This window comes from Balaenoptera physalus (genome assembly GCF_965194825.1).
Source record: "Balaenoptera physalus genome assembly, chromosome: 6".
Taxonomy (NCBI): Eukaryota; Metazoa; Chordata; class Mammalia; order Artiodactyla; family Balaenopteridae; genus Balaenoptera; species Balaenoptera physalus.
Genome location: NC_138885.1, coordinates 21,553,715 through 21,579,062, shown reverse-complemented (window position 1 = coordinate 21,579,062; position 25,348 = coordinate 21,553,715). Strand labels below are relative to the sequence as shown.

The 25,348-nt window shown below is 38.0% G+C and overlaps 2 protein-coding genes across 4 annotated transcripts in view; both read left to right on the top strand.

Annotated features, from left to right (window-relative positions):
• The window catches only part of MCM6 (minichromosome maintenance complex component 6), a 43,124-nt gene extending 38,967 nt beyond the window's left edge, over window positions 1–4,157 (top strand). Inside the window, exons 16-17 of one of the 2 annotated variants that reach the window (XM_082465823.1) lie at window positions 340–479; window positions 3,619–4,157. In XM_082465823.1, coding sequence (XP_082321949.1) covers window positions 340–479; window positions 3,619–3,735 — 257 coding nt within the window. In that variant the 3' untranslated portion in view covers window positions 3,736–4,157. The remainder of the gene's footprint in view (window positions 1–339; window positions 480–3,618) is intronic. The other variant, XM_082465824.1, reaches the window with a different exon arrangement.
• Window positions 4,158–4,284: 127 nt separating this feature from the next.
• The window catches only part of LCT (lactase), a 59,507-nt gene continuing 38,443 nt past the window's right edge, over window positions 4,285–25,348 (top strand). The window contains exons 1-3 of one of the 2 annotated variants that reach the window (XM_082465768.1): window positions 4,285–12,380; window positions 13,627–14,175; window positions 23,041–23,120. In XM_082465768.1, the coding sequence (XP_082321894.1) occupies window positions 12,302–12,380; window positions 13,627–14,175; window positions 23,041–23,120 (708 nt within the window). In that variant the 5' untranslated portion in view covers window positions 4,285–12,301. Of the gene's footprint in view, window positions 14,176–23,040; window positions 23,121–25,348 lie in introns of both variants that reach the window. The other variant, XM_082465767.1, reaches the window with a different exon arrangement.

The window sequence follows — 25,348 nt, the reverse complement described above, 5'->3', positions numbered from 1 at the left end:
GAAAGATTGTCATAGGTGGTGAAGCATGAGAAGGTGAAGGAAACACCTTCATACTTTAAAATCGTTATAGCTTTAAGAAACTTGTTTCTTATAATCTCTATTTTTTTAGGTTTTTGTTTTCAGGATAAAGTAAGGCATACTTTAATTCAAGTAATGTAACACGTTATTTCAGGCTTATGCTGGAAGATTGCAAATCTTATTTCAGCAGATATGTTTTCTGACAGATTGAAGGTTATCTATTCTGTACATTATCTTGTGCATGCAGACTCCAAGAATTGGCAATACAGTTTGCTACAAGGATAATTTAATCCTTTTTAAATGTATTTTTTGTTGTTGCAGAAGAGGATGAGTCGGCATTAAAGAGGAGTGAGCTTGTTAATTGGTACTTGAAGGAAATCGAATCAGAAATAGATTCTGAAGAGGAGCTGATAAATAAAAAGAGAATCATAGAGAAAGTCATTTATCGACTCACCCACTATGTACGTATAGAATTAAGCTTGCTGAGGTATTACGGAGGGAGTTCATGCCTCATATCTGTGTAGGTTCATTAGATGTTCATTTATTTTGAATCATTAGGATCTAGTCAGAATTAGGAGTTGTATAAAACAAGAGAGAATTATTAACAATTAATTGACTTATTTCTTCTGCTAAAATAAGCAGAACTTAAAGCTGGTAAAGTGAATTTAGGGTCTTATTATTTGTGTGTTTTTAACCTTTGTTTTCCACTCTCTTTACCATAAACCTTTGAGCGTCCTGCCCACTGTCACCTGTTTTCTGCATTTTATCCTTCCTCATGTTCTTATCTCCCCCATTACCCAGCTTAAAATCTATCCCATGATCACTTTTTTCTTATACTTTCAACTTCATTCTCTTTTTATATTACTTGCTTGGCAAAACTCCAGATTTGGTTCAGTCTAATTCGTTTTCTATACCTATATCTAAGCAGTTAAAAGTATCTGGAGAAAAGCATACAACCATGTGCCAACTCTTATTTTAAATTCATGACCACAAATCTCAAATGGACAATTCTTTACTTCTGTCTTATCGACGTCACAGTAGCACTGACCTCACAGTAGCACTGACCTCACAGTAGCACTGCCTGATGCTATTACTTTTCCCTAGGCAGTTCATTCTCCCACTCTCTTAAAGGACCATTATACATACCTTCTCACTACTCCAATCAGTTGATTATTTTCAGTATTCAACTTGTCAGCAGCATCTGTCAAAGTTGATCACTCCTTCTAGAAATACTTTGTTCACTTGGCTTCTGGGTCACCATGTTCTCCTGGGTCTTCTCCTTCTCACTGGTTATTTCCTCTTATTCTCTTTTCCTGAGTCTTTCTCTTGTCACTTTTTAAATGAAGTATTATGCTTAGTCCTCAGACCTCTTTTCTATTTATATTCCTTGCCTCAGTGATCTCATTTGGTTCTATGAATTGAAAACCATTTGTGATGACTCCCATATTTATATCTCCAGCTCTCACCTGTCCTCTAAATTGCTCATGTATGTAGCTAACTGCCTACTTGCAAATTAATAGGTGTCTCACACTTAATGTGTTCAAAACAGTTTTTCCTTGCAGTGTTTCACTTACTCAGTTGCTTTAAGCCAGGCACCTTAGAATTATCCTTGATTCCTTGATTTCTCTTTCCCCTCACAACTTCTCCTTTTATAAGCAAATCCTGTGTGCCCTGCCTTCAGTATCAGTATTCTCTGTTTTCTTCTCACCACCGTCACATCTACCCAAGCCACCATGCCTGGACCTCCATGGGTGCCTCCTAACTGTCCTCCCTTGCAGTGGCTCTCTGCCCAGCAGCCAGACAGATCTTTTAACAAATCAAATTGTTTTAGTGCCCTTCCTTCTAGTCCTTCCCTCACATTTAGAATAAAATCCAGTCTCCATACCACGGCCTGCAGAACTCTGCACAAGCAAGCCCCTGCCCACCTCATTCACCTCATTTCATAGCCTCTTCCCCTTGCCCATTCTGCTCAGTGACACTGGCCTTGTCACTGTTCCTTAGACACACCAAGCATGAAGGCCTTTGTACATGCCCTTTGTTTCTTTGCCCATATTCCGTCCTCCATTCTGATGTCTGCTCAGATGTTACCTTCTCAGAGAAGTTCTTCTTGCCTGGCCAGTCAAAATAGCCTCCTCCTTGCTGTCACCCCCTTACCCTGCTTTGTTTCTTCATAGTGCTTCTCATTGCCTGGCAGTATAGTCTTTATTTGGGTGTTTATTTTGTCTCTCTTATTAACATGCAAGCACCATGAGGACAGGGACTTTGTTTCTTTAGCCACTGTGTCCCCAGAATCTACAGTGGTGCCTAAGTCATAGAGGCCTCAAATACTTGTTAAATGATTGAATTTTTCTGTTCAAATGGCAGAGATTGCAGTTGACTTCACATTGCTCACTATATAAATATTATAGTTGTCACATATCAGGGTTTGTCATCTGAAAAACTGTTTCCCTATAGAACTAGATGAGTCTATGGTTACAGGTATGGGGGTGTGGGAAGAACTATTCCATTCAAAATTTAATGAAAAATATGTATAAAAATAAAGCTGAACTGGGCTGGCGTTGTGCTCAGAGTTATCTATCTAGTTAGTGGTGGGCAATGTGTTTGCATCAGGCCAGCCATTCCCTCCCTTGTGGCCCTGAGATCAGTGTAAGATAAAATGGTCCACACAAGAAATCCACATTCGGACACATTGTGAAATTAACTGATCTAAATTGGACTTACCTTTTTAAGTTTGACTCACCGCCTGAGCCAACTCAATACAGAAGACTAAGGAACTTATACTGTGCTAATCAAATGTGCTTCCTATGAAGGTGTGTTGGTACATAGAGTGAGTGCTTGAAAGTGTCCAGTCCCTCTTTGTGGAATTAGTGCTTATACTGTGGGACTTTTCCACCTTCTTAGCATCAAATCACTGTTTCCTGAGTTCCTCTGTATGGGCCTTCGGTAGGAGTCCTTCTCATTTGTGGACATGTTAGACTGACTTATAGTTACATCATGGCTTCAAATCTGTCATCAAGTTTATTAAGCCACATGGCATGTTCTGCTTTTTTTTGATTAGTTAATAGGTCAGAGTGAAAATTTTTTCATGTTAATTATCTTTAGATTCTACTTCTAACTGAATTATGAATGGATGGTACATAAAAGAGTTCAGTGGCCAATAATTAAAAATTAACATAATATTAAGCAAAATTAAACACTTTTATCAGAGTGATAAACAGAATCATAAACATACTTATCAGAGGATTTTATATAATTGCATGATTGTAAAATTCATATGTTCTTTTTTGAAGTTATATTTATAAGTAGTTGATGTAATATGCTAGGGAACCTGATTAAAATCACAATGTCAATCTTACTGATATATTTCTTAATTTTTCAAAAGAAGTTTATGGTATGAAAAAGTCTATATCCTAATGGGAAGGTGACTTAGCAGAAACTTGATATTGACTTTAAGATATAGTCCTTTTTCTGAGAGAGTTTCTGGGGGGAAATGAAAGAAAATGTTAGTCACAAACATTCAGAAGAAAGGTCAAGTCCTGTGTATCTTAGCATTCTTATAATACTGCTGGAGAACTGAGGACAAACGTTTGTGTTTCATAGGATCATGTTCTAATTGAGCTCACCCAAGCTGGATTGAAAGGCTCCACAGAAGGAAGTGAGAGCTATGAAGAAGATCCCTACTTAGTAGTTAACCCTAACTACTTGCTTGAAGATTGAGCTATTGAAAGTAACCAGAGAAACTGTGGCCCTCCACCTCTGGCGTGGAGTCTGGGTGGAGCTCTACTAGCCAGAGAAGTGCTTCTGGGAGTGATGATTCAGGAAGATTTACTCTGAGGAAGAAGAATCAAGTTGATTGTCTTATATGTCACATTCCTTTTATACCAACACAGGTTTTATCCCTTTGTTTAGTGTGCTTCTTGCCTAAAAAAAGTTGGATTGCAATAGTATGTCATTTCTATAACTAAGACCTTTGTTTTCATGTGTAGGAAAAGGTCTGTTGTTTTTATGTTATGTGGTGTCTTACTGGAGAAATAACTTTTTTCAATTGCCAACTACTTTTTTTCACCAAAATAACTTTTTCTGCACTTGTCTATTGGATTTATTTCTATTATAAATTATTGCTTCCATTTATTCATGAATATGAATCTTTCCCTTTTTGCTTGATTCCTGGGGCAAGGGGTGGAAATATGGCATTATGGTAAACATTTAGGTGTAGGTTCCTGTGAGGAGAGTCCTTATAAGAATTTGTTAGTGTGAAAGCTAAGAGGCCTTGGAGATGACTTTCCAAGGTTAATTCCAGTTCTCTTTGGTTTTTTTTAAAGAGAGTTTATGAAAATAAAAAGTTTATTATACTTTTTTCATTGCTCTTTAATAACTTTTTAAACTTATATATCCTAAGAGTAAGGTCTCAGAATTATTTTCTAACTGCTTTTTTAAGGGAAATACATCATTTTGTTTTGTTTTGTTTTTTTAAGATTTCTTTTGATGTGGACGATTTTTAAAGTCTTTATTGAATTTGTTACGGTATTACTTCTGTTTTTTCCTTTGGTTTTTTGGCCACGAGGCATGTGGGGTCCTAGCTCCCCAACCAGGGATCAAACCCACACCCCCCCGCATTGGAAGGCGAAGTCTTAACCACTGGGCTGCCAGGGAAGTCCCCAATATGTCATTTTCTATATTACAGACCACCCTTAAATTTTATGACATTTTTCCAGGAAAAGACTTATTGCTGTTTATGACATTAATAGTCCCTGAGGCTTAGCTTTGATCAGTATCATCATGTAGCAGTTCCTTTTGCTGCAGCTTTTGTCAACAGATGGCATTCTGGGGCCTGCAGGGCCAGTTGGGGAATGTTTATATGTGGTATTTGAGTTCACTAATAGAAACCTCTCTCCACTGGTTTGCGTACAGTAGGGTAAGGGAGACTGGAAATGGATAGAGAAGTTGCACAGTTAGCAGATGCAGGGTATAAGCTCCTGTGAAAACTATGTTCCTAATTAATGGAGGTAGGAGAGCCTGTTGGGACAAGGAAACTTCAGTGTACAGGATCTCAGACTACCTGTTGAGACAGGAGAGTCTAGGATAAGGCATGGACTAAGGCAGGACGTTCAGTAACAGGTGACAGGAAGAACAATGAGTAAAAACTCAGAAGACAGCAAGAAAGAGTTCCTTCCATGCACTGATTCCCAACTTGATAAAGAAAATGGGGTGAGGACATTCTGAAAAGAGAAACAGCCTGACAGAAATTTGAACTTCAATTTGATCAAATACTGAACCAAAGCAAAGTGTGAAGCCAAGGGAAGATGAGTTCCTTTATGGTGAATCTGTCTTCTCCTCCCCAATTGTGTCATTAGTGAAAGTAGGAGCTCTAAAGCAAAGTGAGGCCATTAATACAACTAAAATCAGTTTTTACCCATCTGAATAAGTGTGTTTACATTTTCACACACCCCCTTTCTCTACATGTTACTTGTCAGGGAAATGAAGTGGCTAATGGATGATGGAGCATGTACAAGATCTTTATGAAGAAAATTAGACGAGTATTTAGTAAGCAGATGTAACTTCTTTCTGAATAGGACATCTTGAATACTGTAAGTTGTCAACTGATCCATAAATTTAATGTATTTTCAACCAAATGCCAACAGATGTCCATCAATAAGGAAATGACTACATAAATTGTGATATAGCAATGCTCTGAGTTATGCAAACTAAAATGAGGGAAATGAAGATGTTTGAAATGGAAATATCTCTAGGACACGTGGGAAAGAAAATGCAAATAAAGCAGTGGAGCACCTAAATATATAAAGCAAGTATTAACAGACACAGCAAATATTAACAGGATAGACAGCAAAACAATAATAGCAGGGGACTTTAGTACCCCACTTTCATCAAAAGGATAGATCATCCAGTCAGATTATCAATAAGGAAGCATTGACCTTAAATAACATGTTTAGACCAGATGGATGTAACAGACATGCAGAACATTCCATCCAAAAGCAACAGAATACAGACTCTTTTCAAGCACACATGGAAGATTCTTCAGGATAGATCATATGTTAGGACACAAAACAAGTCTTAATAAGTTTAAGAAGACTGAAATCAATATCAGGCATCTTTTCTGACCATAATGGTATAAAACTAGAAATCAACTACAAGAAGCCTGAAAATTTCACAAATATGTGGAAATTAAGCAACCTACTGAACAACCAGTGGGTCAAAGAAGAAATCAAAAGAGAAATTTAAAAATAATGAGAAATGAAAATGGAAACAACATACCAAAACTTACCGGATACAGCAAAAACAGTCTAAGAGGGAAGTATATAGGGATAAAAGCCTACATCAAGAAACAAAGATTGCAACCTAACTTGATATCTCAGGGGGAAAAAAAAATGAAGCCCAAAGTTAGTAGAAGAAAGGAAAGAGCAATGAAACTAAGAGCTGGGTTTTTTCTTTTTAAGATAAAATTGATAAAACTTTAGCTAGACTCACAAAAAAAGCCCTCAAAATCAGAAAGGAAAGAGGAGGTGTTACAAGTTGTACCATGGAAATACAAAGAATCAGATGTTACTGTGAATGATTGTTGGCCAACAAATGGGACAGCCTAGAAGTGGACTGCTAGAAACACACCTACCAAGATTGAATCATGATGAAATGTGAAATCTGAGTAGTCTGGTTAGTAGTGAGGAGATTGAATCAGTAATCAAAAACCTCCCAACAAACAAAAGTCCAGGACCATATGGCTTCACTGATGACTTCTACCAAACATTTAAAGAAGAATTAATACCAGTCCTTCTCAAACACTTCCAAAAAATCAAAGAGGAGGTACCACTTCCAAACTCATTTTATGAAACCAGCATTACCCTGATAGCAAAGCCAGACAAGGACACCTAAAGAAAAGAAAATTATAGGCCAATATCCCTGATGTACAAAATAGATGCAAAAATCCTTAACAAAACTTTAGCAAAGTTAATTCAACAGTATGTTAAAATGATCATACAGCATGATCAAGTGGGATTATTCCAGGATGCAAGGAAGATTCAACATCCGAAAATCAATTAATGTATTACACCAGGTTAACAAAAAAGGATGAAAATCATGGTCATCTCCGTAGATGGAGAAAAAAGCATGTGGTAAAATTCAACATCCATTTATGATTTTTAAAAACTGTCAACAAATTGAATATAGAGGGAAAGTACCTCAACATAATAAAGGCCATAGAGACTTCCCTGGTGGTCCCCTGGTTAAGACTCTGTGCTCTCAATGCAGGAGGCCTGGGTTTGATCCCTGGTCAGGGAACTAGATCCCAAATGCTGCAACTAAAAAAAGATCCTGCATGCCACAACTAAGGATCCTGCACACGGCAACAAAGATCCCATGTGCCACAACTAAGACCCGGCACGGCCAAATATTAAAAATGAAAATAAAGACCATAAATGGCAAGCCCACAGCTAATCATACTCTTGGGAATGAGACAAGGGTGCCCACTCTCACCTCTTACTCAATATAGTATTGGAATCCTAGCCAGAGCTAGGAAAGAAAGGCATCCAAATTAAGGAGAAGTAAAATTGTCACTATTTGCAGATGACATGATGTTGCATATAGAAAACCCTAAAGACTTCAGCAAAAAAACTGTTAGAATTGATCAACGAATTCAGCAAAATTGCAGCATACTAAATATGCAAAAATCTTCATTTCTATACACTAATAAAAACTACCAGAAAAAGAAATTAAGGAAATAATCCCATTTACAGTTGCGTAGTAAGAAAAAAAATACCTAGGGATAAATTTAACCAAGGAGGTAAAAGACCTGTACACTGAAAACTATAAGAGTGGTGAAAGAAATTGAAGAAGACACAGATAAATGGAAAGATATTCCATGCTTACAGATTGGAAGAATTAATATTGTTAAAATGCCCATACTATCCAGAGGAATCTACACATTCAATGCAATCTCTATCAAAATTCCCACGGCATTTTCCACAGAAATAGAACAGACAATCCTAAGATTTCTATGGAGCCACAAAAGACCCTGAATAGCCAAAGCAGTGTTGAGAAAGAATAAAGCTAGAGGTATCATGCTTCCTGATTTCAAGCTGTATTACAAAGGTATAGTAATTAAAACATTATGGTATTGGCATAAAAACATACATATAGATCAGTAGGACAGAATAGAGAACCTAGAAATAAACCCATGTATATATAGTCAATTAATTTACAACAAAGGAGCCAAAAATATACAATAGGGAAAGACAGTCTCTTAAATAAATGGTGTTGGGAAAACTAGATCACTACCTTACACCATACACAAAAGTTAATATGGATTAAAGAGTTGAAGATTAAACCTGAAATCATAAACTTCCTAGAAGAAAACACAGGTGCTGGCTTCCTTGACATCAATCTTCGCAATGATTTTTTGGATTTGACACTAAAGCAAAGGCAGCAAAAGCAAAAATAAATAAATAGGACTACATCAAACTAAAAAGCTTCTGCACAGCAAAGAAAACCATCAGTCAAATGAAAAAGAATGGGAGAAGATATTTGCAAATAATGTATCTGATAAGGGCTTAATATCCAAAATATATAAAGAACTTATACAAGATAACAATCTAAAATGGGCAGATGATCTGAATAAGCATTTTTCCAAAGAAGATATTCGGATTGCCAACATATACATGAAAAGGTGCTCAACATAACTAATCATCAGGGAAATGAAAGTCAAAACCACAATGAGCTATCACATTACACCCATGAGAAAGGCTATTATGAAAAAGACAAAAAATAACAAGTGTTGGCAAGGATGTGGAGAAAAGAGAACACTTGTGTAATATTGGTGAGAACCTCTTTGGAAAACATATAGAGGTTTCCCAAAAAACTAAAAATAAAACTACCATATAATCCAGCAATTCCACTTCTAGGTATTTATCTGAAGAAAATGAAAAAACTAATTCAAAAAGATATATGCACCCTCATGTTCATTGCCACATTATTTACAATAGCCAAGACATGGAAGCAACCTAAGTGTTCACTGATGGAAGAATGGATAAAGAAAGTGTATATATATGTACAATCAAATATTATTCAGCCCTAAGAAGAAGGAAATCTTGTCATTTGTGACAACATGGATGAAACTGGAGGGCATTATGCTAAATGAAATAAGAGAAAGAGACAAATAGTGTATAATCTGTGTGGAATCTAAAACAAATATTTTTAGAGTAATTTTAAAATTTTTAAATTTATTCGTTTTGTTTTTTTGGCTACGTCGGGTCTTAGTTGCAGCATGCAGGATCTTTTCATTGTGGCACGTGGGCTTCTCTAGTTGTAGTGCACAGGCTTCTCTCTAGTTGTGGTGTGCGGGTTTTCTCTGTCTAATTGTGGCACGAAGGCTCCAGGGTGCATGGGCTGTGTAGTTTGTGGCATGCAGGCTCTCTTGTTGAGGTGCGCGAGCTCAGTAGTTGTGGCATGTGGACTTAGTTCCCCTGCAGCATGTGAGATCTTAGTTCCCGGACCAGGGATCGAACCCGCATCCCCTTCATTGGAAGGTGTATTCTTTACCACTGGACTACCAGGGAAGTCCCTAAAAAAATATTTTTAATAAAATAAAAAATGAACTCATAGGTACAAAGGATAGATTGGTGGTTGCCAGAGGTGGAGGTGGTAGGTGGGTGAAATGCGTGAAGGTGGTCAAAAGGTACAAACTTCCAGTTACAAAATAAATGTTATGGGGATGTAATGTACACCATGGTGACTATAGTTAATAACACTCTATTTGAAAGTTGCTAAGAGAGTAGATCTTAAACGTTCTCACCACACACAAGAAAAAAATTTGTATCTATGTGTGGTGATGGATATGTTAACTAGATTTATTGTGGTGATCTTTGTGCAATGTATACAATCATGTTGTACACCTGGAACAAATATAATGTTATATGTCAATTGTATCAATTTTTAAAAATTAATTTTAAAAAGGAAAAATATGTGCTTTTCTTACAACTTTGTAGAAGAGGCTTTTTAAAACTAAGCAGAGATGCCATAAGGAAAAAAAATTAATAAATTTGACTACACCAAAATTTAAAAATTTTAAAATTAAAAACCAAAGCTACAGATTGGGAAAATGTTTTCTCAACCTATATACGAGAGAAAGGATTAATGTCCAGGATAAATAAGCTGCAGATGAGAAGAATACACTATATATATGTTTCAATAGCTATATATTTTCTCAGTTTATAATGGGAAAAAGATTATTTCCCAAAATGGATACAGAGCTGATACAAATCAATTTTAAAAATCATTCAAAATTATAAACACTAATAATTTGATAATATTATAATAGCATTGGTGGGTTTGTCTGGAATTTGATGTTGTAATGCACTACTAGTAGGAGTGTAAATCAGGACACTCCTTTTAGGGAAAAATTTGTCAGTACCATTAGAAGTTAAAATATAACTGACTACTCTATTACCCAGCAATTGTACTCTTCAATATTTTCCCTGAAGAAATAACCTATATATGTATAGAAAAAGGCATATACAATGACATTCATTGTGACATTGTGACACTGAAAATGGAAAATAACCTAAAACCCAATCAACAAAATAATGATTATGCAAGGTCACACAATGCAGCTCTCAAAAAGAATAAGATATATCAATATTTGCACAATGTGAAGATCTCCAGGTTGTGCTATATGGTAAAAATACCAGTTGTAGATCAATACTCACATTATAGTACCTCTTATTTTGTAAACTTGTTAGGTAAAAGTATATTCTTTATGTACATACACATGTAATAAATGGTGAATACTTTTTAGGAAGTAGCTGGGATTAGGTATAAGGCAAATGGAACTATTATCTAAATTTGGGGGATATTTATGAGAATGCATTTATTTAATATTTCTATAATTAATATATATATATACTTTTAGAGAGATAACAATGATTATAAACACAAGAATCTGAAAAATGATACATTTATATGAAGCTGTCAGGGCCACCTTGAAAATTCCGCTAAGCGAAATAAAACTGTTTCTATTAAAATGAATATATATATACAATATTTCTAAGACAATTCTAGGAAAAAGAATGATAGGAGAGGCCATGTCCTATCATAAAGTGAAAAGTACTACACAGGTATAAAAATTAAAATACTGTGGTACTGGCACAGGAATAGATAGACAAGGAGTAGAAAGTCTAGAAACATATGTCTAGATAGATATTTCATTTCTGATAGTTGTCATTTCAAATAGTGGGGAGAGAATGGCCTATTCAGTAACCCATTAGAAATTGATAAACCCTACCACACAGCACAAACAAAGTTAAAATTCAAGATGGGCTAAAGATCTAAAGATTAGAAACAAGAATATTAAATAATACATTTGACACGAGCTTTCAAAAATATGGTACCAAGTAATGTATTTTGAAGGACACTATAAAACAAATTTTAAAACTAACACTAGGGGGAAATGTTTTTTCTATCACATTTTAATACATGATATCCAAACTCTATTAAGAGTTCTTATATCAATAATAAGTTAAATAATAAAAATGTACAAAGGATATAAACATAAATCTCAGGAGAAAAACAAGTAGCCAATTAACACGAAAAGCTACCCCTCTAAACAGAAACAAGTGTCCAAAATATGAAGTTTTATAACAGGTGTGAGCAAACCAGAGAGATTTAGACACACTTCTAACTGTAGGTAGGATTTAAATTTGAAGAAGCCTGTTTTGGAAGACTTTGGATTACAATAAAAATTCTAAATGGGCATGCCATTGAGTCAGCAACTTAATTTCTAAGAATCTATCTTAAAGAAAAGAAATGTGGACAAAGATGTATAACTAAAGATACAGATATTAATTTGCAACATATTAAAATTAAGAACCAACCAGTGTTCAATATGCAAGAGGTTAAACTGTGGTACAACCTTACTGTGGAATGCTATGCATCTGTTAAAAAGAAGTGGGTCTACATATTCTGGTATAAACAGAGCTCCAAGCACTATTAAGTGAAGGAAAAAAAAAACTGAGGAACGCTACATAAGACATAATTCCATATATGTTAAATTATATATTTTAAATGTTATACACATGTATGTTTGCATTGTATATATGTAATAATAGCTATCATTGAGTTGCATTGTTCTAAATATGCTAATGAATGACCTCATTTAATTCTCACAACCTATCTATCACCATTATACAGATGAGGAAACTGAGGCACAGAGAAATTTAGTAACTTTTGCCAGATGAGATTTAAACACTGGCATTCCGACTCCTGAACAGCCATTAATATGTACAGAGAGAGGAAACTGGAAGGAAGCACAGTGTTGAAAGTGATTACCCTACAAAGGGAAAGGAAGAGGAGAATTAGTAAGTTTTCATACATATTTCTATATTGTTTGAATCTTTTACAAAATGTGTTCATCATTTACTTACATATTTTTATTTTTATTTTTTAATTTTATTTATTTATTTTTAAGATTTATTTATTTATTTTTGGCTGCGTGCGGTCTTAGTTGCAGCACTTGGGATCTTCACTGAGGCATGCGGGATCTTCCGTTGTGGCACGTGGTGTCTTCATTGTGGCTCCCAGGCTTCTCTCTAGTTGTGTCATGCAGGTTTTTTCTCTTCTCTAGTTGTGGTGCACAGGCTCCACAGCACGTGGGCTCTGTAGTTTGTGGTACACGGGCTCTAGACGAGGCACAAGAGCTCAGTAGTTGTGGCATGCGGGCTTAGTTGCTCCGTGGCATGTGGGATCATAGTTCCCTGACCAAGGATCGAACCCGTGTCCCCTGCCTTGTAAAATGGATTCTTTACCACTGGACCAACAGGAAGTCCCTCCTTTTTTTTTTTTTTTATTGGCTGCGTTGGGTCTTTGTTGCTGTGCGCAGGCTTTATCTACTTGCAGTGAGTGGGGGCTACTGTTCATTGCGGTGTGCGGGCTTCTCATTGCAGTGGCTTCTCTTTTGCGGAGCAAGGGCTCCAGGCGCGGACTCCAGTAGTTGTGTCACACAGGCTCAGTAGTTGTGGCTCGCGGGCTCTAGAGCGCAGGCTCAGTAGTTGTGGCGCACAGGCTCAGTTGCTCCACTGCGTGTGGGATCTTCCCGGACCAGGGCTCGCACCCATGTCCCCTGCATTGGCAGGCGGATTCTTAACCACTGCACCACCAGGGAAGTCCCCCTACATGTTTTTAAAGGAGAAAAAAAGTTTGGCGAGGAACTCACTTTTGTTCTGCTATGTAAATAAGTTTTAAAATAATTTGTAAGTAAGAAAAAATGTGGAGAACTTTTTTTCTTCAGACACTTCCCAGGTTCCTTGGCATAAATTGTGTGAGAAGTTTAAGGTTTTTGTGTTGTCTCTTACGGTTTTAAAATTTTTTGATATTACATAGGTGAATCACATACTGATTTTATTATCGTAGATAACCCAGTTACATATTAAGTGTTTACAGTCACTTAGTATTTTACAACCTCAACTGTAGTTATAAAGTAAGTATTCCACATACTTCCTAACAGTTCCTTGAAGATGGAGCTAGTCTGGCATTTAGTCCTTATTGTCCTCCTAAGTTTTTCTTGTTGGGGGTTAGACTGGAAATCTGATAGAAACTTCATTTCAGCTGCTGGTCCTCTAACCACTGACTTGCTACACAACCTGAGGGGTCCACTGGGAAACCAGGAATCTCCCTTTGTAACAGGAGACAAAGAAATTTATGTTTGTCGCCAGCCACTGCCCTCTTTCCTGCCAGAGTACTTTAGCAGTGTTCGTGCCGTTATGATCACTCATTACAAAGTATTTCTGCCGTGGGCACAACTACTCCCAGAAGGAAGCTCCAAGAACCCAGACAAGGAAACAGTGCAGTGCTACCGGCAACTCCTTGAGGCCCTCAAGACTGCTCAGCTTCAGCCCCTGGTGGTCCTGCACCACCAGACCCTCCCTGCCAGCACCATCCAGAGAACTGAGGCCTTTGCTGATCTCTTTGCTGACTATGCCTCCTTCATCTTCCACTCCTTTGGGGACCTAGTTGAGATCTGGTTCACTTTTAGTGACTTGGAGGAAGTGATAATGGAGCTTCCGCACCAGGAATCAAGATCTTCACGTCTCCAGATCCTCACTGACGCCCACAGAAAAGCCTATGAGATTTACCATGAAAAGTATGCTTCTCAAGGTGAGTACACATGACCCAGGTGGCTGACCCACCGGCAGCCTTCATTACCCACCTTCCTCCACCCTCCTTAAAGCAGGACTCAGCATTTCTTTCCACTTACCTCCACTAGTCCCCTTGGGACTTCCCTGGCAGTCCAGTGGTTAAGACTCCGAGCTTCCACTGCAGGGGGTATGGGTTCGATCATCCCTGGTCGGGGAAGTAAGATTCCGCATGCCACAAAGCACAGCCAAAAAAAAAAAAAGTCCCCTCATATCTATTTATTAGTGAGAAATTAATACTGTACTGAAGATTTCCCAGTGGAGGTAGGTAGGGGTGGTTTACATTGTACGGTGCCCAGCATTCCCTTTGAAAAATATCTTTTAAGCCCCCTTGCCCAATCTTGAGTCTGCACTTTCACCGATTATCTTTCTGTCCTTCTTTCTCCAGTCCTGCCTCCCTGACTCTTCCTAAGATTTCAAGATTGCCCATCCTCTCATCCACCCCGTTTTCTTTTATTTATTTATTTATTTTTACTTTATATATATGTGTGTGTGTGTGTGTGTGTGTGTGTGTGTTTCGGTCATGCCCCTCAGCTTGGGGGGCCTCAGTTCCCCGACCAGTAATCAAACCCATGCCCCCTGCAGTGGAAGCCCAGAGTCCTAACCACTGGACCTCCAGGGAATTCCTGAGCCTCCCCTTTTTCTTATGCAAAGCAAGTTACATGTTCTAGTTGAAGCCTACATTCCAGCAGGGGAGACAAATACAAAGATAAAATAATAATATGCTGACAGATAGTGAGAAGAGCATGCTTACAATTGTCCGTATTCCTGCTTCATGGCTAGTTTAAGGTTCCAATTCAGTAGGCCTGGACAGAATCAAGACATTGATTTTAATAAATTCCCTAGGTGAATCTAGGCTAGGTACACCAAAAAATTGGTACACCAATTTTGAGAACCAATTTTGGGTTATATATGCTTTCTGGTTTTTATTATATACTGTATGTATATTTTTATACATAGTATATAATACATCTGCATACTTGTATACTCTACCTTTGAAACTTAACATATTTAATGAATATATTCTCATTTTATTAAAAACTCTTTGAAAGCATGATTTTCAGTGGTGTTACAGGTTCCCATTATATTAATGGATCATAGAGTTTAAAATATTCTTTCATTTTTGTATATAAGTTTAATTTTCACTATTAAAAATTGTGTTGCATTGAACATTCATATAAATAAATGCTTGCCTTCAGATAAATTCTTTCTGATAGATTCTTAAAACTGAAATGACTGGGTCAAAAGATGTGCATTCTTTAAGACTTTAAAGGATGTTGCTAAATTATTTTCCAGAGAAGTTGTAACTTTAACTAACAGTTATAAAATTGTTCTTCTGACCCCACTCAGCCTGTTTTCAATGACGTAATTATTTTTATCATTGGTATAGACAGAAATAGTCAATAACCGATCTATTGTAAGAGTAGAAGAGACTTTTATTCAAGCCAAGCTGAGGACTCTATCCTCAGAGACAGCCTCTCAGATAGCTCTGAGGAACTCCGCCAGGGAAGCATGGTTTTCAGCAATTTTATATTTTGTCAGAACAAAGAACATCAACCATGACTGGGGTATATTCCTTCAAAGTTTTGAAAAAAGACAGATTAGCATGTACACAGCGAGTCTGTATGGCTTGGCACCTGGGAAGGGAGCCTTATTATCAAAGGAGTACTAGCACTGATGTCCCAGGAAAAGAGGCATTTATGTCTATCTTTGAAACAGACATTCTTTACTTCTGAACAATGCATCCTCTTCTTTAATGGTTAAAGCAAATGTACAATGTATGTTTAATAGGCTACAAAACAGGATGTTCTAGTTAGCATAAAGTTTATGTTAAATCATGTATAAGTCAGAATGACTTCCCAGTATGTGAAAAATTTCTTCCGTCATTGGTAATTTGACAGCTGAAAACTACTATCTTCTTATATTCTTTATTTGCATGTATGTGCTCATAGAGAGGTTAAACATTTTCTCCACGTTTAAAATAAAAGCAGGACAAGGGCAGAAAGAGTGTGAGTGTGGATGGAGCTATTTTATATATGACTGTCAAAAAAGCTGTCCTCAGACCACCTTTTGAGCCAGCTGGAATGAGGGAGGGAGCGAGCAACCATGGGATCTGGAGGATTACTGGCCATGGGGTGAATGCAAAGCCCCTGGCGAGGGAACAGCAAGAAGCCCAGCTATCCATTTCATGAACTGTAGAGGGAGGGAGAAGAAGGAGATGCCAGATTTGAAACTGGATTCTTTGGAAAGCCTATCATGGGGTGAGTGAGAAAATAAATAAATAAATGTTTGTTGGCTGTGATTCTACTGAAGAAGCTTTGAGTAAAATGAACTTTGAAAGAAGGCAAGGCTGAACTGGATCATCTGAAATTAAGGAAAATCTGTCTCGTTTTTAGAAAATTCTAAATAATAGAGTAATTTAAATTATAAAACTAGACACGTTTATTAAAATGCTTTATATATTTCATTTTTAATCTCCGTCAGGTTACTAAAGACTATTTCTTTCTTAAATTCATATTTTCCTTCTTTTCTTCTTCTGCTCATTCCTCCCAGCCTTCATTTCATGTTTCATCAACATCGCTACATTATCTGCCCCTGATATAATGCAGGACACAAAATAAATTCTCTTCTCAGTCTCTTTACTATTCCAAAAGGTGGTTTTCTTTCTTCCTTTCTCTCTCTCATTCTCCCCTCCCTTTTTAGTCCAATTAAATAGCTTTTTTGTTCTTTGTAAAATATATTTTTAATATACACAAAAAAAGTTATATAACATATGTTGGTTCAAAGCAAAATAACTTTTCGAAGGTGGGGATATTGAATAATATCCCCCAAACTGAAGAGGAACTTTGAGACCAAAAAGTGAAGCAGGCAACTCCATAAAATGCAATTATGGAGTTTATTGTGGGTAACTTACATATGGGTAGGATCCGGTGAACAGCGACCTGGAAGCATTTGCAGCTGCATTCCTCACTGCCAAAAGGGGCACAAGGGAATTTAAAGGGGCCAAAGCTAAAAATGCAATCTGACTATTAAGGGAGAAGCACATCTGCACCAGTGGGACTGGGAGTTTTTCCGTCCCCTCGGGGGTCTCATGACCATTATTCCTTGTGGACCATTAACCATCTGTGTCAGCTAAAGAGCATTCTTCCAGTTCTTATATCAGATGAAGACAAGGGTAAAAGTTGATAGGAAACTTATCTGGCTTGGGTGCATTACTCGTGAGTAGGCTAAAGCTCAGTCACACAGGAAGGGGAGGGGGTAGGACTGTGGGCCTAAGATGGAGCTGACAAAATAGAGTCAGTGTGGTTCAGCCACACAACAACTAATACCCATGGAGTGACCACTCAGTCCAACAATTAAAATATAACAGAATACTGTGGTGATTTTGTAACACAGAAATATTGAATCACTATGTTGTGCACATGGAACTAACATAGTATTGTAGGTCAATTATGCTTCAATTTTTTAAAGAACAAGAAAACAGCAAAAAATTATATATAATATATAATACATATATATAATATATATATATTATACCACTTCACATCAACTAGGATGGCTGTAGTAAAAAGGACAGACAGGGACTTCCCTGGTGGCGCAGTGGTTCAGAATCCACCTGCCAATGCAGGGGACACGAGTTCGAGCCCTGGCCCGGGAAGATTCCACATGCTGGAGAGCAACTAAGCCTGTGTGCCACAACTACTGAGCCTGTGCTCTAGAGCTCAAGAGCCACAAGTACTGAGCCTACGTGCCACAACTACTGAAACCCACGTGCCTAGAGCCTGTGCTCCGCAACAAGAGAAGCCACCACAATGAGAAGCCCACGCACCACAACGAAGAGTAGCCCCCACTTGCTACAACTAGAGAAAGCCCGTGCGCAGCAACAAAGACCCAATGCAGCCAAAAATAAATAAGTAAATAAATTTATTTAAAAAAAAAAGACACAATAACGAGTGTTGGCAATGATGCTGAGAAATTGGAACACTCATACTTTGCTGGTGGGAATGAATTATGGTGCAGCCACTCTGGAAATCAGTTTGGCAGTTCCTCAAGTTAAATTTTAGAGTTACCATATGACTCAACAATTCTTCTCCTAGTTATATATCCAAGAGAAATAAAAGCAAATGTCCAGACAAAAATGCATCACAAATATTCATAGCAGTATTATTCATAATAACCAAAAGTGGAAACAACCCTAATGTCCATCAATTGACTAATAAACAAAAAGTGGCATATCAGTACAATGGAGTATTACTCAGCCCTTGAAAGGAATGATGTACTGATTCGTGCTACAACATGATAATCCTTGAAGACAGTATGCTAAGTGAAAGCAGCCAGTCTCAAAAGACCACATATTATATGATTTCATTTATATTAAATATCCAGAGTAGACAAATCTATAGAGACACTAAAGTAGAGCAGCTATATCTGGGGCTAGAAGAGAGAATGGGAAGTGACTGCTAATGGTTATGTAATTTCTTCTTGGGTTACTAAAATGTTCTGGAATTAGTGGAGATGGTTGCACAGCTTTGTAAATGTACTAAAGACCACTGAATTTTATACTTTAAAGTGATGAATTTTATGGTATATGAATTATATCTCAATTTTTTAATGTTAAAAAATTAATTGGAAGGTTGAGGATTTATAAAACAAAACAAAACAAACCATACCACAATTTATGTCTACTTGTATATTCTTCCCTATCTCATCTCCCATTCTCCCCCACCCCATCCCAGGTTACCACTGTGCTAAATGTTCCATCCATCTTTTATTAGTCTATGACTTTCCCCTCTTCCCCATTTGGTGTCCATAATGGAGGTACAAGGTCAAACATTTTAAATAAAAATATTTAATTACAGAAAAAGTGGGATTTTACTAAATATATTATAGCCCCCCAAAATTCACCATGTTTAAAAAATATGTTCAAAAATTAAATTCCCATTTACTGCTGATTAGAAAATAAACAATGTGAAATGCAGTTCTGAATTTTTCCTAAGAATTTTTTTATCAGGGTATTATTTACATACAGTGAAGTGCATAGATCTTAATTTTACAGTTTGATTAGTTTTGACAAACACATACATCCATGTAACCCATACCTTTATCAAGATATAAGACATTAACCAACACCTCCAAAAATCCCATTCCTGATCAATTTTATCCCTTCCTAATCAATCCCTACCCAAGGAACAACCACTGATCTGACTTCTATCAGCATAGTTATGAATGGAATCATACAGTGTGTACTTTTTTGTTTCTGTCTTTTTTCATTCAGCATGTTTGTGAGATTCATTCATTTTGTTGCTGTATTAGTAATTTGCTCCTTGTTTCTTCTAAGTGGTGTTCTATCATGGATGTATCACAATTGAGGGGCATTTGGGCAATTTCCAGTTTTTATCTCCTATAAATAAGTTGCTATCAACCTTCTTGTACAAGTTTTTGCATGGACATATGTTTTCATTTCTCTTGGATAAATACCTAGGAGTGGAATTGCTGGATTACAGGGGAGAGATGTATTTGACTTTCTAAGAAACTGCCAGTTTCCCAAAGCAATTGTTCCATTTTATACTCCCACTAGCCGTGTGTGAGAATTTCAGTGGCCTCACATCCTCACCGTTTGGCATTTTCATCCTTTCTATTTTAGCCATTCTGATGGTATCTCATTGAGATTCCATTACTTTTTTTAAAATATAGTTTCTATCCCAACTGCATGTGTGCTTAAACAATACAGTATTCAATTTTGCTTGGTTTGGTTTTGAGCATCATGAAAGAATATTATACTTTTTGTAGTCCTTAGGACTTCTTTTTTCTCAAACAAAACTGTTTCAAAAGCTTATTCATATTGTTGAATATAGCTATAGTATCTTCTTTTCACTGCTATCTGATATTCCATTGTGGGACTAAGCCACATTTTATTAATTAATTCTCCTGCTTATGTGCATCAGCCACCAGAATGGCTACTATTTTTAAAAAGCAGAAGATCCCAAGTGTTGGTGAGGATAGAGAGAAGTTATAACCCTGTGCATTGCTGGCCAGGATGTAAATGGTGTAGCCACTATGGAAAAGTGTGTGGCACTTCCTCAAGAAATTAAACATAAAATTACCATATGATCTAGCACTTGTGGGTATATACCCAAAAGAATTGAAAGCAGGGACTTGAACAGATATTTGCACACCCATTTTCATAGCAACATTATTCACAATAGCCAAAAGATGGAAATAATCCAAATGCCCAGACAAGGATGAATGGATAAAGAAGATATGCTAGATACATACAATTGAGTATTATTCAGCGTTAAAAAGAAATGAAATTCTGACACATGCTACAACATGGATGAACCTTGAAGACATTATGCTAAGTGAAATAAGCCAGACACAAAAGGACAAATATCGTATGATTCCACCTATATGAGGGACCTAGAATGATCAAATTCACAGAGACAGAAAGTAGAATAATGATTACCAGAGGCTGGGAGGTGGGGGAAATGGGGAGATACTGATCATGAACGCAGAGTTTCAGCTTGAGATGATGGAGAAGTTTGGGAGGTAGTTGGTGGTGACAGTTGCACAACAATGTGGATGTACTGAAAGCCACTTAAAAAAATTTTTAATGGTAAATTTTATGTCACATATTTTTACCACAATTCTGAAAAGTTCTTTTCTAATCTTTCTATATGTGTTATTATAAACCTCCTATTGATGTTTTCAATGTGCTACCATGGGAAGGATACAAAAGAAGATTCTTAGCAGAGAGTCAGAGGGAGGGCAGGAGAGTGAACATCCCTCTCACATAAGAGTAGAGTTGCACACAGCACCCTCCTCTTGTACAACACTGGGACACAATCTACAGCAACACTTGTAGTCCCCACCCACCTCTTGAAGCACTGATACTGGCAGTTCAATACTGGCCGTATTACTTTTATTGAAGCATTTGGGGCAAAAGAAAGGAGCAAACGGAAAGGGACTATTTTTTAATGGACAACGGCAATGGTTTTTGGAGGAACAACTTCCCTTTGTGGGGGAAACAGAATTGAGCTTATCCTTAGTGAAATCTAGTAATGCCTGTGAGGGACATGAACTTACACAGTGCCATGCAGTGATTTTCTACATGGCCTTGAAACAGTTAATTCTCAACCCACAGCAAATACTGATTTTGAGTTCTGTAGACAAGAATACTGACTTTTAACCATATCCAGCAAAAATTACAAGATAAATTATCTTAAGCCAGAGCAATTACCCCCCATTTCATTCCCAAGAAAACATGAAACTGCAAGCTTAGAATGAGAATCTAGTTTTGAGTAATCTGCATTTTACATTATTTTAAGAAGTAGTTTGTGCTTGCACTGGAAACAGGTTGGGAACCATATCGGAAAGTTTAGTTTGTATGATATGAGAATTTCTGGGACTTCAGGTACATTTGTTCACTCTCATGCTAAAAACAGCTTGTAAAGTCAAATAGAAGTGATTTGTGGGTCAATTGTGCTTAGGGATTAACTGTACTCTTGTGTCATGTCCTTGATCCAGAGATAATACTAAATTGTACATTTTAAAGTGTTGAGCACAGTCTGAGAACATGTGTTCTATGTGAGCTGATGTGATGATAGACTGAAGCATGGAAATCTGTGGAAGATGAAATGGCTCCATCGGGCACAATCACTGAATAACTGGAAAATATCGTTATCTTATCAGAATGAGGACTAAATGTCTCTGAGTGATATTCCCTGCTCAGGGGATTTCAAAGTTCCATTATGTTTATCAAAATAAGCACTTTGGTAGTTGGCAGCGGTTGTTAATGGTGGTTTCATTGACTGGGGAGATCTTTCTCCTGTATAGAATTTGGATGCAGGAGAGCAGTCAGGCATATAGTCTTATAGTTTAAGTCTCAAACTCTGGTTTCATTCAATTTTTGTTCACTGTTTCCAAAGCACAGGTCTGAGCACTTGCCTATGCACCCAGTCCTAGGCTTGCTGTTTGGAGGGCCTAGAGAAATGTTTAAGTTTGCTCCTCAAGGAGCACACAATCCAGCAGGAGATAAAGACTTACGCACATCAAAGAGTTAGATGACACTGCTAACAACTGAGGAATCCCAAGTCCACAGCAGCGTGTCTCGAGTTGTGGTCTGAGCATCACTGCCTCAGAAACACCCAGGAAGCTTGTTAAAAGGCACTCGCTCCTGGGCCCACCCCAGTTGGCTGACGAGAAGGACAGGTGATTCTGATGCACATAAGCTTAAGCACCACTGTTAGGTGAGCAAATGTCAAAGCAAGTGGGTACAAGCTGCACAGGTTTATATTTCCTTCATGTGCAGTAAGTGTCGAATGGACATTTGCACAACAAAAAAGGACAGGTAACAGCAGTCCCCTGAGAACGACCTGTCTTTCAAAAGTCTCTCCCCACTTGGAACCCTTAGCTGTTTGGGACCAATGGTTCCCAAGCTTAGTGTGTATCAGAATCACCTGTAGAGCTTGTAAAGCACGCAGAGGCCAAGGCTTATTAGGAACGTAGGACGCAGTTCTCGCCTTTCCGCCTTTTACATTGCTCAGAGTTGGGGGAAGGAACTGCTTTTATTCTTACAAAAGACTTTACAAGGGTCCTGCACTTCACCATCCTGTGAAACACTCTTTAAAGGGACATTTTTTAAAAAGCTACCTTGTTTTCTAAAATCTTTCAGCTAGGGTAAAATCATGTGAGTGATTTCTTAAGAAATCCTTTTTAAAGTCAGTGAACATGGAATAGAAAGGTCGATAGGAAATGAGTTCGCCAGGGGCTTCTGGGGTCACAGGCTCCTTCCTCTCTCACCTTCAGCCCTTCCTCTGGTTGGTTTCAGGCGGAAAGCTCTCTGTGGTCCTGCGAGCTGAGGCGGTCTCCGAGCTCCTGCTAGAGCCATCTACGTCTGCACTTGCCAAGGTAATGACAGCCCAAAGAAATAGCATCTGTAACTTCTCAGGAAAGTTGCTATTTTAATTTTAAAAAACCAAGAGAAATTTTTGTCTGTTGGCTTGACATTCTTTTTTTAAAATCTATTTTATTGAAGTATAGTTGATTTACAATGTTGTGTTAATTTCTGCAGTACAGCAAAGTTATTCAGTTATACATATATATATATTCTTTTTCATATTCTTTTCCATTATGGTTTATCACAGGATATTGAATATAGTTCCCTGTGCTATACAGTAGGACCTTGTTGTTTATCCATCCTCTGTATAATAGTTTGCTTGACATTCTTACAAATGCCTCTTATGAGTGTTATGCATTCTCTAGATTCATAATTACTTTAAAACAAAATCTTTATTTGTTGTAGCCCCAGCTCTCACTTGGTCAAGTGTCAGCTTTTGCCTGCACAAAGAAGTCAAATGCCTCTGCTCTTGCTCTGACTTTTTATTAAAAGAGCTTCTTAGAAGAGAGGTCAGTTTTTTTAGCAAAACAGATACTAGGGTAAAGGTTTTTTGGGTTTTTTTTTTAAATAATGTGCTCCCTAGAGTGCCCATCCTGGTTTTTACCTCCTCTAAATACAACTTTTAAATATAATTTTAATAGGAAAAGTTAAAACATCTGAGAATTTAAGAGCTTTGGCCCTTGTAATGTTGGCTGCTGGGCGGTATGGAATGCCCTCAGAGAAAACAACTGATTTCTGTAGTTGTGCAGCACTGGTGTCTGTGCTATGACGGAGGCCCCATATGCCAAGGTCCAATTTCAGATTTACCAGCTCAGGGATTTAAAAACCAGACATGATAAGGTTCTGAAATGACCAGGTCCAAGACTGATTGTATGGCCAGATTACCATAAATTCTTTTACAAGGGGCGATAATTGCTATCAGTTATGAGCTCAGGAGACCAAAGTGCTGATTGGAAAGTGTTTGTCAAGCAGCAGTCTTTGAACTGGTCTCTCTGCCCCCACTCCTGCCACGCGTCTGGGCCACCTTCCGAAAGCACAATTTTGTTCATTCCCTACTGAGAAGCTACACTCCCCTGAACTGGTGAAATTCCTCAGGGCCTTCCAGAATATGGCTCACTCAGGCCCTCTTGCTCTCTCTCTGGCCTCACCTTTTTGTCCCAGCGTGTATGCTATGCTTCCTGGCGGCTCTCCTGCATTCCCTACCTCAAGTCCTATCCTCCTGGCCTTCCTCAAATCTCTTCCAACAAAATTCTATCTATTTTTAACATCTGTGTGAATGTGCCCTCCATCAGGAGGCCTCTGTTAATAATACTCCCTCACTCAACCTGATGTTGTCTCTCCCCGCTTGGAACCCTTAGCCATTTGTTTAGATCAGCGGCTCCCAAGCTTTGGTGTATACCAGAATCACCTGGAGAGCTAGTAAAGAACACAGAGGCCAAGGCTTAATGTGGAGGGATGCCCTGGGCCTTCATAGGCTTCCCAAGTTCCCAGGTGAGTCTAATCCCCACCAAGATTTGAGGAGCACTGATGTGGATTTTTCATATAGCACTTAGAACTTTCTGCCTGTTCTTCATGTAGTCAGTGCATCTATTAACACTCTGTATCAAGTTGTAAGCTTCTGTGGATCTTACTCTTCTTTAAACCCAGCACAGTGACTTTCAAGAGTATGAACTCAATGATCATGTGCTGTATGGAATTGACAAACAAAGCAAGCGCTGATAGGGCAGAGGGGAAGGTTCGAGTGGAGCTCACCAGCGGGGAGCAAGCCTGTGGAATGTTGAGTAAACACCGATGATAACTTGACTGGGAAAGCCATAGGGAGCCAGAGGAGAGTCAGTTATCAAATGTCACAGTGCACTGGGTTGTCAGCAGATGCCATTAGTGACGGTCTTTGTCCCAAGAGAAGAGAAGGGGAGAAGACAGGCAATGATCTGGTCATGGCCAGGATAGAAATGGCTCACTGAAGAGGGTAGGGAGGGAATCACCGTGGTATCTGCATGTGTTTAGACTCTGAATCTGTAGTTCTTAAAGTATATGCAGGCCAGAGACAGGGCAGAGGGGTATGTCCTTAACTGGAGCACAGACAGGGGTGTCCATGGACCATGAGAGTTCTGTTCTCCAATAATAATGTGGACCAGGCTAGGGCCAACTGGGGTGGACTTTAAACTGTGGCCTGAACGTAGCCAGTGACTATAGCCTACAATTAAAACAAAACCCCAAACCCCAGTAGGGTCTGCTG